The following is a 16026-nucleotide window of genomic DNA, read 5'->3' as shown; positions in this document are numbered from 1 at the left end:
TTTTTCCAAACCATGTAGGGATTGCGATACGGTGATCCCCCTCTCTCCCTACCTTTTTCTACTTTGTGCAGAAGGACTTTTCCATCTGCTCCACAGAGGAGAACAGAGGAGAGAAATCTTAAGTTTAAGACTCAATGGTAGATGCCATATAGTTAGTCACTTATTCTTTGTAGATGATTCCATTCTCTTTTGTAAGGCAAATGAGGTAGAATGCCACAAGTTGATGGAGATCCTGGAGTGCTATGGTGATGTTAGTGGACAGACAATTAATTTCTTTAAGTCATTTATTTTCTATAGCAAGAACACTCCTAGTTCGACCAGAGAATTTTTGTCTCATTTACTTTAGATTCCGCACGTGAGCAGACGAAATAAGTATTTGGGACTGCCAGCAGTGATTAATAGATCAAAAACTCAGACCTTTAATTTTATAAAGGAGAAAGTTGACAAGAAACTGCAGGCTTGGAAGCGATCATTATTATCGGTCAGTGGGAGAGAGGTATTAATTAAAGCAGCGGCTACGACAGTGGAAGGAGGATATAATCAGAAATTATTTCATCCAGAAATTGCATCAGAAATCTTACAAACTACTATTATGGAAGTTGAAGAAGATCGGATTACCTGGGAAAGTGAAAGGGATGATAGGTTCACAATGGCTTTCGGCTATAAAATAGCTTTCCAAATGGTGCATTCTCCAATTAACCAATTATCCGAACTGTGTAAGGAAAAGAGACTCTGGAATTCGCTGTGGGAACTCCAATGTTCGCCGAAGATTAAGGTATTCCTGTGGAAAGCCCTTCATGACGGCATCCCAGTTTGTCGTCGACTTCAAGAAAAGCTGCCAGTAATCCCAGAAATCTGTCCTAGATGCAACAATTTGGGAGAAAACGTAAATCACTGCTTAATTGATTGCCCAAGGTCACAAGAAGTTTGGCAAAAGTCACACATGGGAGTTTACCTGGCGCAAAATAGTTCAGAGGAATTTTGGGTGGGATGGAGCCGGTTTATGGAAGGAGCACGACGAAGACATCATTAGAGAAAAAATTCAACACTGGTAGCAATTATTCTATGAAAAAGTTGGACCGCGAGAAATCTTCTTGTCTTTGAAAACAAAAGCACTTCACGAGATTTGATTATCACTTCAGCGCATGAAATTATGGAGGAGTTTCAGAAGAGAAATGAGACTTGATATGTGTGTTTACTGTTTAGTTATGTTTCGTTAAAGATATACTAATTGTTTAAAAAATCTTTTTTTACACTATTGTATGGTTGTTCAATGTGGACTTACAATTTTTGTTTATTTTCCTTTAATAAATAAATATCACTTTGCCTTTTAAAAAAATGAATTAATTTAAAAAAAATATTAATTAAGTTCTGGGATAATAAATAGTGAATAGATTATCATAGAAAATTTAATTAATATTTTTTAAAAATTAATTTATTCAAAATTAAAATCCTCGATACCCAATTATCACTCTCTTATTTTTCTAAAATAGCTACAAATTCTTTGTTCTGCAGAAAACTAGTGTCACACTACAACAGAGGGAGGTTGCGTTAAAACGCAGTGCGCAACTCCAATCTTCTTGATCGTGTGAGCTTCTTTCTTCACTGTTACCCACTCCTCTCTTCTACTAACATCTCTCTTCCTTTTTTTGTTCCTTTCCATTTTGTGTTCACCACACACATGTGGCTATTTAATGGGAATGGAACTGCTTATACAGTCATTATAAAATTGCAAATCCCCAATTGTAAATAGATGGAATGTTATATACAATTTAAAGGATAGGCTTCAATTATTTTGTTAATTTTCTGTGCTAGTTGTAGAACTCTTGCTGGTTTCATTGGTAGAAACTTTTTCGTTCTGAATTGTGAATTGTGCTTACCTACGTTGCTTTTGTTTTCTGCATCCTCTCTCTGAGTCACTCAATATAAAATGTTTATTTATTTTTTAAGACTGATTGTTTACTTAAAAATCTGTTTCTAGAAACTAACAAATTTGCATCGATTGGAGTGTTCTTGTGTCAGATGGACACATTTGGTGCATCGATTTCGGAGGCAAAAAACATTACAACAGGGAACCCTTATGACTGTTTGATCGAAATGGAGGGATTCAAGTGTCGTGTCGATGATATAATTTCCAAAGTTGATGAGGCAAGTATTGCTAGTGAGTGTTATTTCAACAATTAATAATACTCTTAATTATGTCAGTTTTCAAGATGCAATGTGAATTTTGTTTTGGGAAAATAAACTAAATATCTCACTTTTTGTACTCTATAGCAATTTTAGGGTATCAAATTACACATTTTGAAAGTTTAAGCCTTTAAGGTGTAAATTGCACATGGACCAGAGTTCAATAGGTTAACTGCTTATTCCCCTTTTATCTATCATATTTGTTTTGTTGAGTAATGCTACACAACTAGAAGAATTGTCTTAATATCTTAAAAATAATGGATATGGCATGAGTTTTGTTGAATATGCTTTCATGCGCTATGCATGTCTATGATATGTTTGCAAAGCTTTAGATGGAGGAAGCACTATTTCCTATTTTGAGACAGGAAGTTTAATGTGTTATGTTTTCTTCCTGCAGCTTGAGCAGAAAGTGAATGACATAGAAATTTTTTTCTCGAGCACGAATAAAAGACAAAAGAATATGGATAAAGGTAATTCGTCTACAAAGGATAAAGACAAGGAGAAACATGTTGCAAGTATTAAGAAGCAAAACAAGGTAGCATCACGTAGAGAAGCAGCAGCGGCAAAGAGAATGCAAGATCTTATGCGCCAGTTTGGCACAATATTACGCCAGGCAAGGAAACTATCTTTAATTTATGTCTAAAGTTTTTATAGACGACCCCTGGTAGTGAAACATGCATCTGTATGTTGATTGTTTATTTGTTTAGAGATGGTTCTTGTTTATTTTGGTTACATATGGGCTACGCTTTGCATCTGTATAAATTCGTGGTAATAGCAAGAATCAAGACACAAGTGTCAAATTATAACCTCTAGTTAACTTTTTTTTGGGTTAAAAATTGTATGCCTATCTGTGCTTTTGCTCTCTCTTTCCCTGCCCTTTAATCTCTGAGTGCAGAGAGCAATATAACACGATTATAGGTCAACTTTTGTGAATAGGGAAATAGGGAATTGATTCTTTTTTCATGATATGTAATACATTACCTCAATTTTATGTATAGTTATAGATGATCTTATTAAATTTCAATAGTTTAGGTAAATAGTTACATAGATGACTAAGTGCCATTTGACATGGTATCTAATACAACGATAAAAAGGGCTTTCAAGTATTATGAAGTTATAATTAGAGTTCAAGAAAATGATGAATGAGTCATAGGTCACAATGAGAGGCTTGTAATAGGACAGGTTTGACTACAGTCCTAGGATGTGACGGTGGATGATTCTAAAGTATCTACTTAGGGACTAATATGTTAAAGACTTAAATCCCAGTTTTGATAGATAATAATCTAATGTTTGCATAAAGGCTTTTAACTATTTAATTGTTTGTGAAGGTACACTAATTTTCTGCCACTAAGGTTCTGATTTACACATCGAATATGAAAATCAACATGCCTGAGTGGGGCTCTAGATTTTTGTTGATAAAAATGAAGATATTCATTTTATTTTGCCCACAACTTGAATCTTTTGTAAAGCCAACTATCTTATGTAATCTGATTTCTATTATCTTGCTTTATTTTCATTTTCAAATGTGACAGACGTGATTATTATCTGCACTCTGCTTCTTGATTTTACTGTAAATTTATTGTTTCATGTAATTTTTGGAACTTGAGCCCATGCCATGCAATTGAGTTGCGGTACATGATTTAGATAGTATATGCTGTCTTTCTCTTAGAACTACATATTAATTCGTAGCTGGTCTTTTTCCATCAGATCACCCAACACAAGTGGGCTTGGCCTTTTATGCAGCCTGTGGATGTCGAGGGCCTTGGTTTGCATGACTATTACGAGGTGAGGATGACATAGGGCCTTTTTTGGGAAGGATATTCCTTATTTGGAGACATTAGGACCCGTTTGGTTAGTGTCCATGTCTATCAAAGACATGGACACAGTTACACAGGTTACACACGTTCAATGTTTGTTTTGTAAGACATAAAAATGGAGAGACACGGTTACACACAGAGATACACAAAATACACGTATTTTGTGTCTCGCTGAAATGATAAGACACGGTGAGACACAATTTAAAACTTAATTTTGGACAAATTTATCCTTAATATTTTTTTAAAATTCTAATTTTATCCTCATTTATTTAACCTTTTTAGTCTCTTCTTCTTCTACACTGCCTCAGCATCCTTCTTCTTCTCCTTCACGCACTTTCATCTTCCATTGTAGTCATTTTTTTCTTCATCCTCCACTACAGCTACTTTCTTCTTCTGTTTCTGTTCCTCCCTTGACCCTCGAATCTGGCCACCAAACTTCTTCTTTTTCCTTGAGTCTGACCAGCAAAATTTCTCTTTCACGTCTGACCGTAAAACTCCTCTTGTCTTCGTGCCTCTTCTTTGCTAGTCATGGATGTCACCACGTCACCCCGTTCTCGCCATTGCAGATCGTCGTTGACACGGGTCTCATTGCGTCACTGCCATGGATCTCATTGCTTCACCACCACCATGTTTCAGATCTATTCCAGCTCCCTCTGTTTTCTTTTTTTTTTTTTGCTAGATCTGCAGTTTCTCATCACCTTCTTTGCTTCTGTCACTTTTCTCAACCCTCATCACATTCTTCTCACTTTTATTTCTGTTTATATTTTAATTGCCGATCAGTTTTTAATTTGAATTGTTAAACTAATAATTAAGTTTTTTGATGATATTGATTTGGATTGAGGTTGAAAAATTAGCATTGGTGTTAGAAACAAGTGATAATAATAGTAGCAGTGATGGTTATGTTTAGGATAAAATAGACATTTGAATTAGATATTGTGTCTTGTGTATCATCACCAAACATAATAATAAAATTTGATTTGTGTCTATGTCTACTTGTGTATTTGTGTTTATGTCTTTGTATCTAAAAGACACTAACCAAACACAGCCTTAGGGTGCGTTTGATACGTGTCCCAGGACACTGGACAGGGATATAGAGACAGTAGGGATGGAGACACAAATGTTATGTCTCTGAATTGTGTTTGGTTATAGTAGATAGAACTGAAAAAATGTCTTTGTCTAACAATTGGTCAAAATGAACAAAACTCAGAGACACGTATAAAATACCAAAACTACCCTTTCTAATTAAAAATTAAAAATTACTCCAACCTACACTTCTTCTCTTCCTCCCAGCAGCAACAACACTCACACACCCCCCATCAGATCCCAACCTCTTGTGTCTCCTCCATAATCTTTCTTTCTGCTGCCACCACACACCTCCACTAATCTCTCCTCCCTCTACCTTTATCCTTCTCTTTCCCAAAACCAAACCAAAACCACTCTTCCATTCCCTTTCCACCACCTTCAAATTTGTCACTCTTAAATCATGCCTTTTATTCTTATAACCTCCATTTCCGTTGTTCCCTTCAAATGTAAGAGAGAAAGAAGGAGAGGCAGAGGAGGAGGAGGGTTAGAGGAAGGGTAAAGTGACAGAGAGGTAGAGGAAGAATGTTAGGCTGTAGAAAACCAACAAGACAGAAAACTTAACATTGTAGAAATGGGGTGTTACGTTCGATAAGTGGACAGTAAAAGAATAGGGATAAATGTATTAGAGAGAGAATTGTGATAGCGCATACTACGGAAACGGTGGTAGAACCTTGCCTTAGATGGTTTTGGCATATGCAAAGAAAGCCTATAAAAGCCCTGAAAATATTAGATGGAGGGTACGCCGGTAGCTAGGGTGTAGAGAAAGATGAAAATTTATATGTGAAACTATTTAAATAGATCCAGTTTTTAATATGCTTGCATGTAAACATAATTTATAACGAGACCCTAGAATTGCTTGATCCTTCTTGGCAACTTCATCAAATTGGACAAGACTTGGTTGTTAATTTAACTTTTCTCTTTCATAAATATATTTTATTATGAAAAGAAATTTCATTTTTTTTAATATGTGACATATAGTTGTCGTTTTGGATCAATAGGCTTTTAATTAAGTTAAGGATCTTTCATTCGATACTGCATATTTCAGGAATCTGATGCTCCACAGAAATTTCTTATGAATTTGGTTAATCTGTTGGGTGTGGTGCATATTAGGTCATTGACAAGCCAATGGATTTTAGTACCATTAAGAATCAAACGGAAGCTAAAGATGGTACAGGATATAAGAATGTTCGGGAGATATGTGTTGACGTGAGGTTAGTTTTCACGAATGCCATGAAGTATAATGACGAAAAAAGTGATGTCCATGTGATGGCAAAAACTTTGCTGGAAAAGTTTGAGGAGAAATGGTTGCAATTTCTGCCAAAAGTTACTGAAGAGGTAAAGTCCTTTTTCTCTTAATTATTATTATTATTATTATTAGAACCTCTGATGGAATAAGCTTAATTCTTGTGAATTGTTTTCCCTGATATTAATGATTGTACTTGAAATACACGAATGAAGTGAGAGAAAGATTGTGTTTTGGATGAATTCCTTGAGAGAATCATCTCTCAGCGTCAATATATATATATATATATATACATAGGTACAGAAATAAAATTCCTTAATACTAGGAGATACAACAGAATCAGATATCTAAAAACGGAAACTATATCAAAACAGAATAACTTATATAAAGCCTATATCTCTCAAAATAACTTATATACAGCCTATATCTCTAATCTGATATTCAACACTCCCCCTCAAGCTGGAGCATATAAATCATATGCACCAAGCTTGTTACATATGTATTGTATCCGAGGACCCCGGAGAGCTCTGGTGAAAATATCTGCAAGTTGATCGTTGGAGTTGATAAAGGCTGTTACTATTTCCCCACTTTGCAACTTCTCCCTTATGAAATGGCAATCAATCTCTATGTGCTTGGTCCGTTCATGAAACACAGGGTTGGAAGCAATATGTAAGGCAGCTTGATTATCGCACACCAGTTCCATCTTACTCGGCTCACAAAACTTAAGTTCCTTAACTAATTGCTTCAACCATACAAGTTCACATGTGGCAAGTGCCATAGCTCTATATTTAGCTTCCACACTAGATCTTGCTACAGCATTTTGCTTCTTACTCTTCCAAGATATCAAGTTTCCACCAATAAAAACACAATAACCAGATGTAGAACGTCTATCAGATGGAGATCCTGCCCAATCTGCATCAGTATACCCAACAATCTGGTTATGTCCTTTATCTTCATACAACAAACTTTTTCCTGGAGCACCTTTGATATATCTAAGGACTCTAACAGCTGCGTCCCAATGACTATCGCATGGGGAGTCAAGAAACTGACTTAGGATACTTGTGGCATATGAAATATCTGGCCGAGTGACTGTCAAATAATTCAATCGGCCAATTAATCTGCGATATCTACCAGGATCTGCAAGAGGTTCTCCTTGATCTGGACTAAGTTTTGTGTTGGGATCCATTGGTGTATCTACAGGTCTAGAATCCAACATTCCAGTTTCTTCAAGAATATCCAGAGCATATTTTCTCTGTGAGATACAGATCCCAGCATTAGATTGTGCCACTTCAATTCCTAGGAAGTATTTTAACTTCCCCATATCTTTAGTCTGAAAGTGATCAAACAAGTGCTGTTTTAACTGAGTGATTCCCTCATGATCATCTCCAGTAATGACAATATCATCCACATAAACAACTAGATATATGGAGGTCGTGGAGGAAGAATGACGGGAGAAAATTGAATGATCTGCTTCACTCTGAATCATGCCAAATTTAGAAATAACAGCACTAAAGCGACTAAACCAAGCTCGAGGGGATTGTTTCAAGCCATATAAAGATCGGCGTAAATGACTTACTAAGCCGGAAGACTCCCCCTGAGCAACAAACCCGGGAGGTTGCTCCATGTATACTTCCTCCTCGAGATCACCATGTAAGAAAGCATTTTTAATATCAAGTTGATGAAGAGGCCAATGGCGAATGGCAGCCATAGAAAGAAAAAGACGAACAGAGGCTATCTTCGCAACATGAGAGAAGGTATCACCATAGTCCAAACCAAAGATTTGAGTGTGGCCCTTAGCCACAAGGCGGGCTTTTAATCGATCAATGGTTCCGTCTGAGCCGACCTTAATAGTATAGATCCAACAACAACCCACAGTAGATTTGCCCGGTGGCAATGGAACAAGATCCCAAGTACCAGTAGAATGTAAGGCAGACATCTCCTCAATCATAGCCTGGCGCCACCCTGGATGTGAAAGAGCTTCTGCTGTTGTTTTGGGTATAGAAACAGAAGACAAAGAGGAGGTAAAAGCATAGTGCGAAGATGATAAACGATGGTAACTAAGAAAATTATAAATAGGATTAGGATTACGGGTGGAACGAGCACCTTGTCTGAGAGCAATAGGAGGACTACTGCTAACTCCCGAAGAAGGATCCAAGGACAGTTCAACCACGGGTTCAGGAGATGAGTTATCTTGGACTGCAGGCAGTGGGCGGCGATGATAAACCTGGAGAGGCTTTGTGGGAATAGGAGGCCCATCTAAGTAAGGAACAGGAAGCACCTCCGTAATGGAAGGTGAAGTGAGGTCGGGTGCAGAGAAAAAAGGGGTATTCTCAAGAAAAGTGACATCTGCAGACACGAAGAAATGATTAAGAGCTGGAGAATAACAACGATAACCCTTTTGAAATCGAGTCTACCCTAAGAAAACACATTTGATAGAGCGAGCAGTTAACTTGTCTTTGCCTGGGATAAGATCATGGATGAAACAAGTACAACCAAAGACTTGTAGTGGAAGAGAAAAAATGTGCTCATGAGGAAATAAAATGGAATGAGGAACTTGATTTTGCAAAACAGAAGAAGGCATACGATTAATTAAATAACATGCAGTCAGAACAGCCTCACCCCAAAACTTAAGGGGAACATGAGTATGGAGAAGAAGAGTGCGAGCAGTTTCAATCAAGTGACGATGTTTACGCTCAGCCACACCATTCTGTTGAGGGGTACGAGGACAAGACAACTGATGTAGAATGCCTTGGGAGGACAAGTAAGACGAAAAGGGTGCTGAAAAATACTCACGAGCATTATCACTTTGTAAAATTTTAATTGAAGTTTTGAATTGGTTTTGAATTTCATAACAGAAAGACTTGAAATGTGCAAATAATTCAGATCTGTCCTTCATTAAATATAACCAAGTGCAACGAGAAAAGTCATCAATAAAGGTGACAAAATAACGAAAACCAAAATGAGAAGTAACACGACTAGGTCTCCATACATCAAAATGAATAACAGAAAAAGGAGACGCAGCTCGTGGATTGACACAACTTGAAAAAGAACTACGAACATGTTTACCTAAATGACAAGTTTGACACTCTAAAGTAGTAAGACGAGATAAACTCGGGACCATAGCTTGTAACTTCGAGAGGCTGGGATGTCCCAGGCGACAATGGACCACGTCCGAAGACTTGACAGTAGCAACAGAAGACACAGTAGTAGTGGGTAAGGCAAGCCGATATAGTCCTTGAGACTCTCATCCTGTACCAATCGTCTGTCCCGTCCCTCGATCCTGCACAATGACGGAGTCAGCAAAAAAGGTAACAGAACAATTAAGAGAACGAGTAAGTTGGCTAATAGAAATCAAATTGAAAGGACAATTGGGCATGTAAAGAACAGATTTCAAAAGTAATGTAGGAAGAGGAGTAGCTTGACCTATTCCCTTAGCACCAATTTTAGAACCATCAGCCAAAGTGATAGAAGGAAGAAATGCAGGGTGTTCAAGTTTAGAGAGGACAGAAGAAGTACCAAAAATGTGATCAAAAGCACCTGAGTCGAGGACCCATGGTCCAAGAGAAGAGGAATGAGAGATACAAGCAACAGAATTACCAGAGTGGGCCAACGAAGCAACGGGAGTAGATGCCTGCTTTGAAGCCTGGTACTTGAGAAACTCATCATAATCATTGCCAGAGACAAATATCCCTTGTGGTTGTGCGGCTGAGTGAACGTCAGATGGGTCATTAGTTTGGACAACATTAGCTACCTTGGTAGGACGACCATGGAGAGCATAACATTTATCCTGAGTATGACCAATCTTATGGCAATAGGTACAACTAAGGCGAGTACGATTACCACGACCATTACCACGACTCCCACGGCCGCCGCGAGTGGGCACTTGAAAGGACACTTGAGAAGAAGATTGGGATGCCAATGCAGTTTGGTCGAAAGTATGGGTCTTAAGAGAGGGGCCGGATTGCAAGAGCCGTGCAAATACGTCCTCAAGGGAAGGAATGGGTGAGGTGCCCAATATTTGTTGCCGAAGAGATTCAAGTTCAGCTGGCAACCCAAGTAACGTAAGTACCAAAAACAGCTTTCCCTGTTGAGCATGATGGTCATTAGCATTAGACACATAGGGAAGGAGAGTCGAAAACTCTTCCTTGACAACTTCCACAGCTCCAACATAAGATTCCATATTAGTTCCTTGAAGCTGCAAACTACACAGCTTCTTAGCAACATGGTAAAGTCTTGCAATGTCATTAGTGTATAAAGCTTTAGCACGGTCCCACACCTTTTTACAAGTTTTGTAAGCTCGAAACATAGTCAGCTTTGGTGGATTAATGGTCTGCCACATAAGGTTACATAGCTGGGCATCAATCTTCTTCCAAGTGGTTTTGTCAGCGGTGCGAACATCATCAACAGATTTAGTAAGGTGGTCTTCATAGCCTTGGCCCATGAACCAAAGTTCCACAGAATCAGTCCAAGAAAGGTAATTTTTGGCACCCATCAATTTTTCAGAGGTCATTGTAGCGGTTCCAGAAACAACAGATGTTAGAACAGCCGGTTTGCCACCATTGGAGTTGGTGTCGGGGGTTACCTCGGAAGACATGATGGCAGACACTCAGAAACGGCCGGAAAACACCTGCAGAAGGGAAACGAGGGCCGGAAAAAGCCTGGGCAGCGGAGCGTGACGTTCACGCGCGTCTGGAGCGGAGGCGCGTGAGGACCACGCGCAGGAAAAGGGGCGGCGTGTGTCGGCGCGTGCGGCGGTTGACACCGGTGAAATTTTGGGGACAGGCCGAACTTGGCTTTCCGGTTCTGATTCTGGGGTTGCTTCGGAGTGGGTCTGATGTTTGACAAGGTTTTGGCCGGAAAAACAGTTTCTGACGAAGAGACACAGCTGATAGTGTCAGCTGGTGGGAAAAGGGAACACGGCTGAGAGATTGCAGCCGGAAAAGAAGAAAAAAAAAAATAGAAACCAGAGCCGGGTCGGAACCCGCTCTGATACCAACTTGAAATACACGAATCAAGTGAGACAAAGATTGCGTTTTGGATGAATTCCTTGAGAGAATCATCTCTCAGCGTCAATATATATATATACATAGGTACAGAAATAAAATCCCTTAATACTAGGAGATACAACAGAATCAGATATCTAAAAACGGAAACTATACCAACACAGAATAACTTATATAAAGTTTATATCTCTCAAAATAACTTATATACAGCCTATATCTCTAATATGATATTCAACAATTGTGAAGGATGGAATTTTCCAAATTCAGTTTTGTTGTGCATTTTCATTAGGTACCTACCTAGATTTTGTCCCCCCTTCTGATGATAATACCTCAATTCTTCTAATCATTTGGGATTATTAAATTTTAGGAAACAAGACGAGAACAAGAAGAAGCTGAAGCACAGTTAAGCATGCAGCTTGCTCAAGAAGCCGCTCATGCCAGGATGGCTAGAGACTTAAGTAACGAGGTATTTGTAAAAGTTCTATGATCTTATTGTTTAGTTTTCATATGGGGGGCGACAGGAAATTTAACACAATGAAGTACAATCTCTTGCAAGCATTTTAAAGATACTTCTTATACATGTCTTGAACTTGCTCAAGAGATTGAACCTTTTATCTTTTCAGCTGTATGATGTTGATGTGCATTTAGAAGAGCTACGGGAGATGGCTGTTAAAAAATTCAGGTTAGCTTTGATACGTCATGTTTTTCCTATGTATTTTGTATTTTTCTAGCTATGAAGTTGTGTGCATGTTTTGTTTGAATTGGAGAAAATGGTTTCAAAGTTACCTTAGTTACTTTATGGTGTAGCTTATTCCCCTTTGTGACACCTTAGGAATGGTGAAATTCATTCTTAATACATCTCAATTTTATGTCAGTTTCTGGGATACATGGGAGTATATTGTAGAATTCACTCTGAAAATGATGAACATTATGCAAGCTAAATTTGATATGGTCTATTGAATTGGATATGAGGTTGGAATAGATAAGCCTTAAAAGCATTTTTGGGTTTCAAAATCAGTTAGATATACTTTTCATGCTTTGAATACAATTTTAAAGTAGACAAGTTAAAGCAAAGTTAATATTTCCTTTGCCTAACTGTTGAACACTTGAACTGCTATAAAAAAGCCAGATTATATAACCTTTTTTATATTTGGAGTTGGAGATGTACATGGCATCACGATGGTCCTTGGACTTAAAACAATTCCATTAATTTGTTAATCCTTTTAAGTTTGAATTCTATTCCTTGATTATCTTTAAATGAAAATATAATTGAAGATGAACCGTACTCAATCATCCCTATTCTCCGTGCCGCCCTTGCCTCGTGTTTTAGTGACTTATTTCTTGTTATATCTTTCTCTGTCTTCAAAAGAGACATGACTTTGTTTTATCACCCCCATATGGCTAAGTTTGACAATATTGGTTGCAGGAAAATGACAACAGATGAAAAGAGAAAGTTAGGCGCGGCTCTTGCTCGGTTGTCACCTGAAGATCTAAGTAAAGCATTGGAAATCGTCGCCCAAAATAATCCGAGCTTCCAAGCAACTGCAGAAGAGGTGGATCTCGACATCGATGCTCAGGTAATTTATCTATATACTTCATTCCAAGTGTCACAATTTCATCCATTTGTTTCCCTTCATAAATCTTAAATAAAAAGATAATAAGAAACAAATGGATCTGTTTTCTGTTTTTCTTGCTTTCGGTTCATGCAGTTGGGGGGATATTATATTATGAGTATTTTAACGATTTATGCATTGTTTAAGCAGAGCCAGTCGACCTTATGGAAGTTGAAATACTTTATAGAGGAGGCTTTAGAAAAACAGAGCAAGAATTCAGGAAGCACCAGTGGCAATGAAAATCATAACAACAAAAACAAACGTAAACAAGAGTTATGTGATGCTGTTGCCAAAGCTTCTAAGAACAAGAAGCCCACTTGAAAGGTTATTTGGAGAAAGGGTTTTGCGTTATGTTATCTCCAACGAGTTATAATCAGCCCCAAAAATGAAAAAAGGATAAAACATAAAAAGAAAAAAGAAATTGAGTTGTAATGCACATGGAGTCGAAAGCAAGCCGATAGTATAAAGGTTCAGAAGGCTTTCAAGTATTCCAGAATCATTAGCCATTGATCGTGATAATATATATATATAGATATATATATATATATATATATATATCAGCAGTCCTTAGTGTCAACGATAGCCATTTTAAATTCAACCTTTTGGGTACAGAAGAAATTTGTCCTTTGAAGGCATTGTTGGTTCTTCGTTATTTTTGGTGGTGGTTTGTCACATATAAGAATAAGATGGATCCGTATTCCATGTACCCCAGCTAAGTAGTAGAAGCAAGCAAAGGAGTTCTTAATTTTGATATTGGGTTTATAGTAGTGTTTTTTAATAATAATGTGTAAAATTTGGTGTGGTTTTTTTTTTTTTTTTTTTATGTGGAGATCACAAATTTGACTTTTCAATTTGTGAAGTTTAATTTTTTTTTTAATTTTTAAAACAACCTAGCCTCCTATTTATGAAGTGATAGAAAACCTACCCTTCGATTTGTAAATAGACACAAAACTTACCATTTGATTTGTGAAGTAACACAAAATCTACCTTTTGATTTGTGAATTTTAATTTTTAAAAATTTTTAAAACACAAAATCTACTCTCGATTTGTGTTTTAGCATTGAAAAATTTTTTAAATGTGCAAATTGGACATTTCGATTTGTGATTATCTCTATATTAAATTAAAACACATTACTTGATAACCGAGAATAACACAACAATAATTTTCATATAAAAAAAACTACCGCAAGCAAAATGTCTATTGATATCATAGTTGTTAGAACTGAATCGATGATTGAATTGGTCAAGTTACTGGTTCATTGGTTTATTAGTTCAATTGATAAATTATTGGTTGAACCGGTAAAATCGGTGTCACGTAAATAAAAAATATAAAATAGTTAAAAGTTTAAAATTAAAATTTAAAATACATAACTTCACTAACATTTTATGAAAGAATTAAGTCTCAAATTCTAAAAATAACCAATAAAAAAAAACATATAATTTTTCAGTAAGACTGCAATAGTATCTTAATTTGACACAATAAAAGTAATAATTAATTCACAAATTTTATCATCTAACTATAATATCAGTAGATTTTAACACTAACATCAAAATAAATAACCTTAATCACAATACTAGCATTAAAATAAATCAAGCAGATTAATAAAGTTTTAGTAAAATTTATATTTATATTGATAATGGTATATAATTAAAATATAATTAATTTAAAAAATAGAGAATACAAATTTAAATTAAATTAGATATCTATAAAATTATGTAATTGAATGTATACTATATAATTAATATTTGTCATTTATAATAGTAAGAAGCTTCATGGTTGATTGGCAAGTGTGCATCGTTGCACCTTGAAGGTTATAAGTTCCAAACCTGGTGGAGACATTTTGAATAATTTTTCAAACAGACCGGTTCGGTTTGCACCCATTTTTACCGATTTTGACCGATTTGTTCCGATTCTTATCGGTTCATAGCGGTTTTTTTTCTTAAACGGTTCAAGAAGTAAATCGAACCGGTTTAGAATCTGATTCATTGGTTTTCTGGTTGAACCGGCCAGTCCGGTTCAGTCTTTACAACTATGATTGATATATACCAAAAATAGACATTCAGATTTGAATTTTCTTTTATTTAAACAAGGCTAAAAAGCCCAAAGAAGATTTCAAAACGGAAACTATATGGGGTAAAAAAACTCCCCCAAACATCTATGACCGAAAAAAAAATACTCCCCTAACATCATCAGCAACTATAGTTTTTAGATATACTTGAGGTGTATTCACAAAGTGATAAGCCTGATGGAGACGTTGGGGTCGGTCCATGGATTTTCTTTTCTTTTATCGCATTTTCTTCAAAAGATTGAAGGGAGATAGTGCATCAAGCTGTTCGCAAAGGCCAACTTGTTCCTCTTCTCCCAGGACCCCAAATGAGAAAATCCTAGGAGAACCGCCGACTCCAACTACTGTCCATGTACGATCTTACTAGATCTTACCAACTACCCATCCCGCCTTCTCTTTTCTGTAAACTTTCTTTAGCCGTTAATCAGTTACTTTGTTACCCTCTCTATAAATATGGATGAGGTTGATATCCCAATTTGAGCACAACTCTCCCCAATGCCATGGATAAGAGAATCTGGGTGTTCCTTCCGGTACTCCTTTTTGGAGATAACGTTCAGGACTGCTTTTGAATCCATTTCCACCACTATTTGACATTTATCGGTGATACTAATACAAATTTTTTTTGTAATTAATTCTAACCAAGTTGGTTTAGTTATTGATTAGACTAACAAAAATTACATACACAATCTAATGCATGATATGCCAACGAGCTATAACTCAAACGACATAATCTCTCCATCTTCATCTAGAAGTCTCGAGTTTGAGTCTCACTCCTAGCTTTGACAAAAAAAAAATCTAATGCATGATATCAGACCCTAACAAACTTTTCTTGAATTCAGTTTCTGATTTTAACGTTGTAGAATATTACAAGAGTAAAACAGTTGTATAAATCAAAAGCAACCCAATATTACATGAATCACCCAAAACAAAAAACGTTACTTGGATGTCTTCATGTATATATTTATGTAAATCCAATGTACTGAATTTGATTTACACATTTTAGTAGTAAATCAAA

General features: G+C 36.6%; 2 protein-coding genes across 10 annotated transcripts; one reads left to right on the top strand and one right to left on the bottom strand.

The window, feature by feature from the left end:
• Positions 1–1488: 1488 nt before the first annotated feature.
• LOC107643783 (transcription factor GTE6) lies at positions 1489–13914 on the top strand. 9 transcript variants are annotated; one of them, XM_088487678.1, is made up of 9 exons: positions 1489–1588; positions 2023–2148; positions 2585–2800; positions 3895–3972; positions 6198–6422; positions 11701–11799; positions 11957–12015; positions 12760–12910; positions 13097–13914. In XM_088487678.1, the coding sequence occupies exons 2-9, from the start codon at positions 2023–2025 to the stop codon at positions 13265–13267; spliced, it is 1125 nt and encodes a 374-aa protein (XP_088343804.1). In that variant the 5' UTR covers positions 1489–1588; the 3' UTR covers positions 13268–13914. The 9 variants fall into 9 exon arrangements, with proteins under 9 accessions (XP_088343804.1, XP_020979891.1, XP_088343805.1 ...); XM_021124232.2 differs by having other exon boundaries at positions 11900–12015; positions 13097–13699; XM_088487679.1 differs by having other exon boundaries at positions 1492–1588; positions 2009–2148.
• On the bottom strand, positions 7267–11281 carry LOC148565558 (uncharacterized). The gene has a single exon (XM_088487677.1). It carries the CDS (start codon positions 10922–10924, stop codon positions 9575–9577), a length of 1350 nt encoding a protein of 449 aa, XP_088343803.1. The 5' UTR covers positions 10925–11281; the 3' UTR covers positions 7267–9574.
• Positions 13915–16026: the final 2112 nt, after the last annotated feature.

The sequence above is a fragment of the Arachis ipaensis genome, chromosome B5, assembly GCF_059453495.1.
Source record: "Arachis ipaensis isolate K30076 ecotype BB chromosome B5, ASM5945349v1, whole genome shotgun sequence".
NCBI lineage: Eukaryota > Viridiplantae > Streptophyta > Magnoliopsida > Fabales > Fabaceae > Arachis > Arachis ipaensis.
The sequence above is the reverse complement of the archived record's forward strand: the minus strand, read 5'-3'. Positions and strand labels throughout refer to the sequence as shown.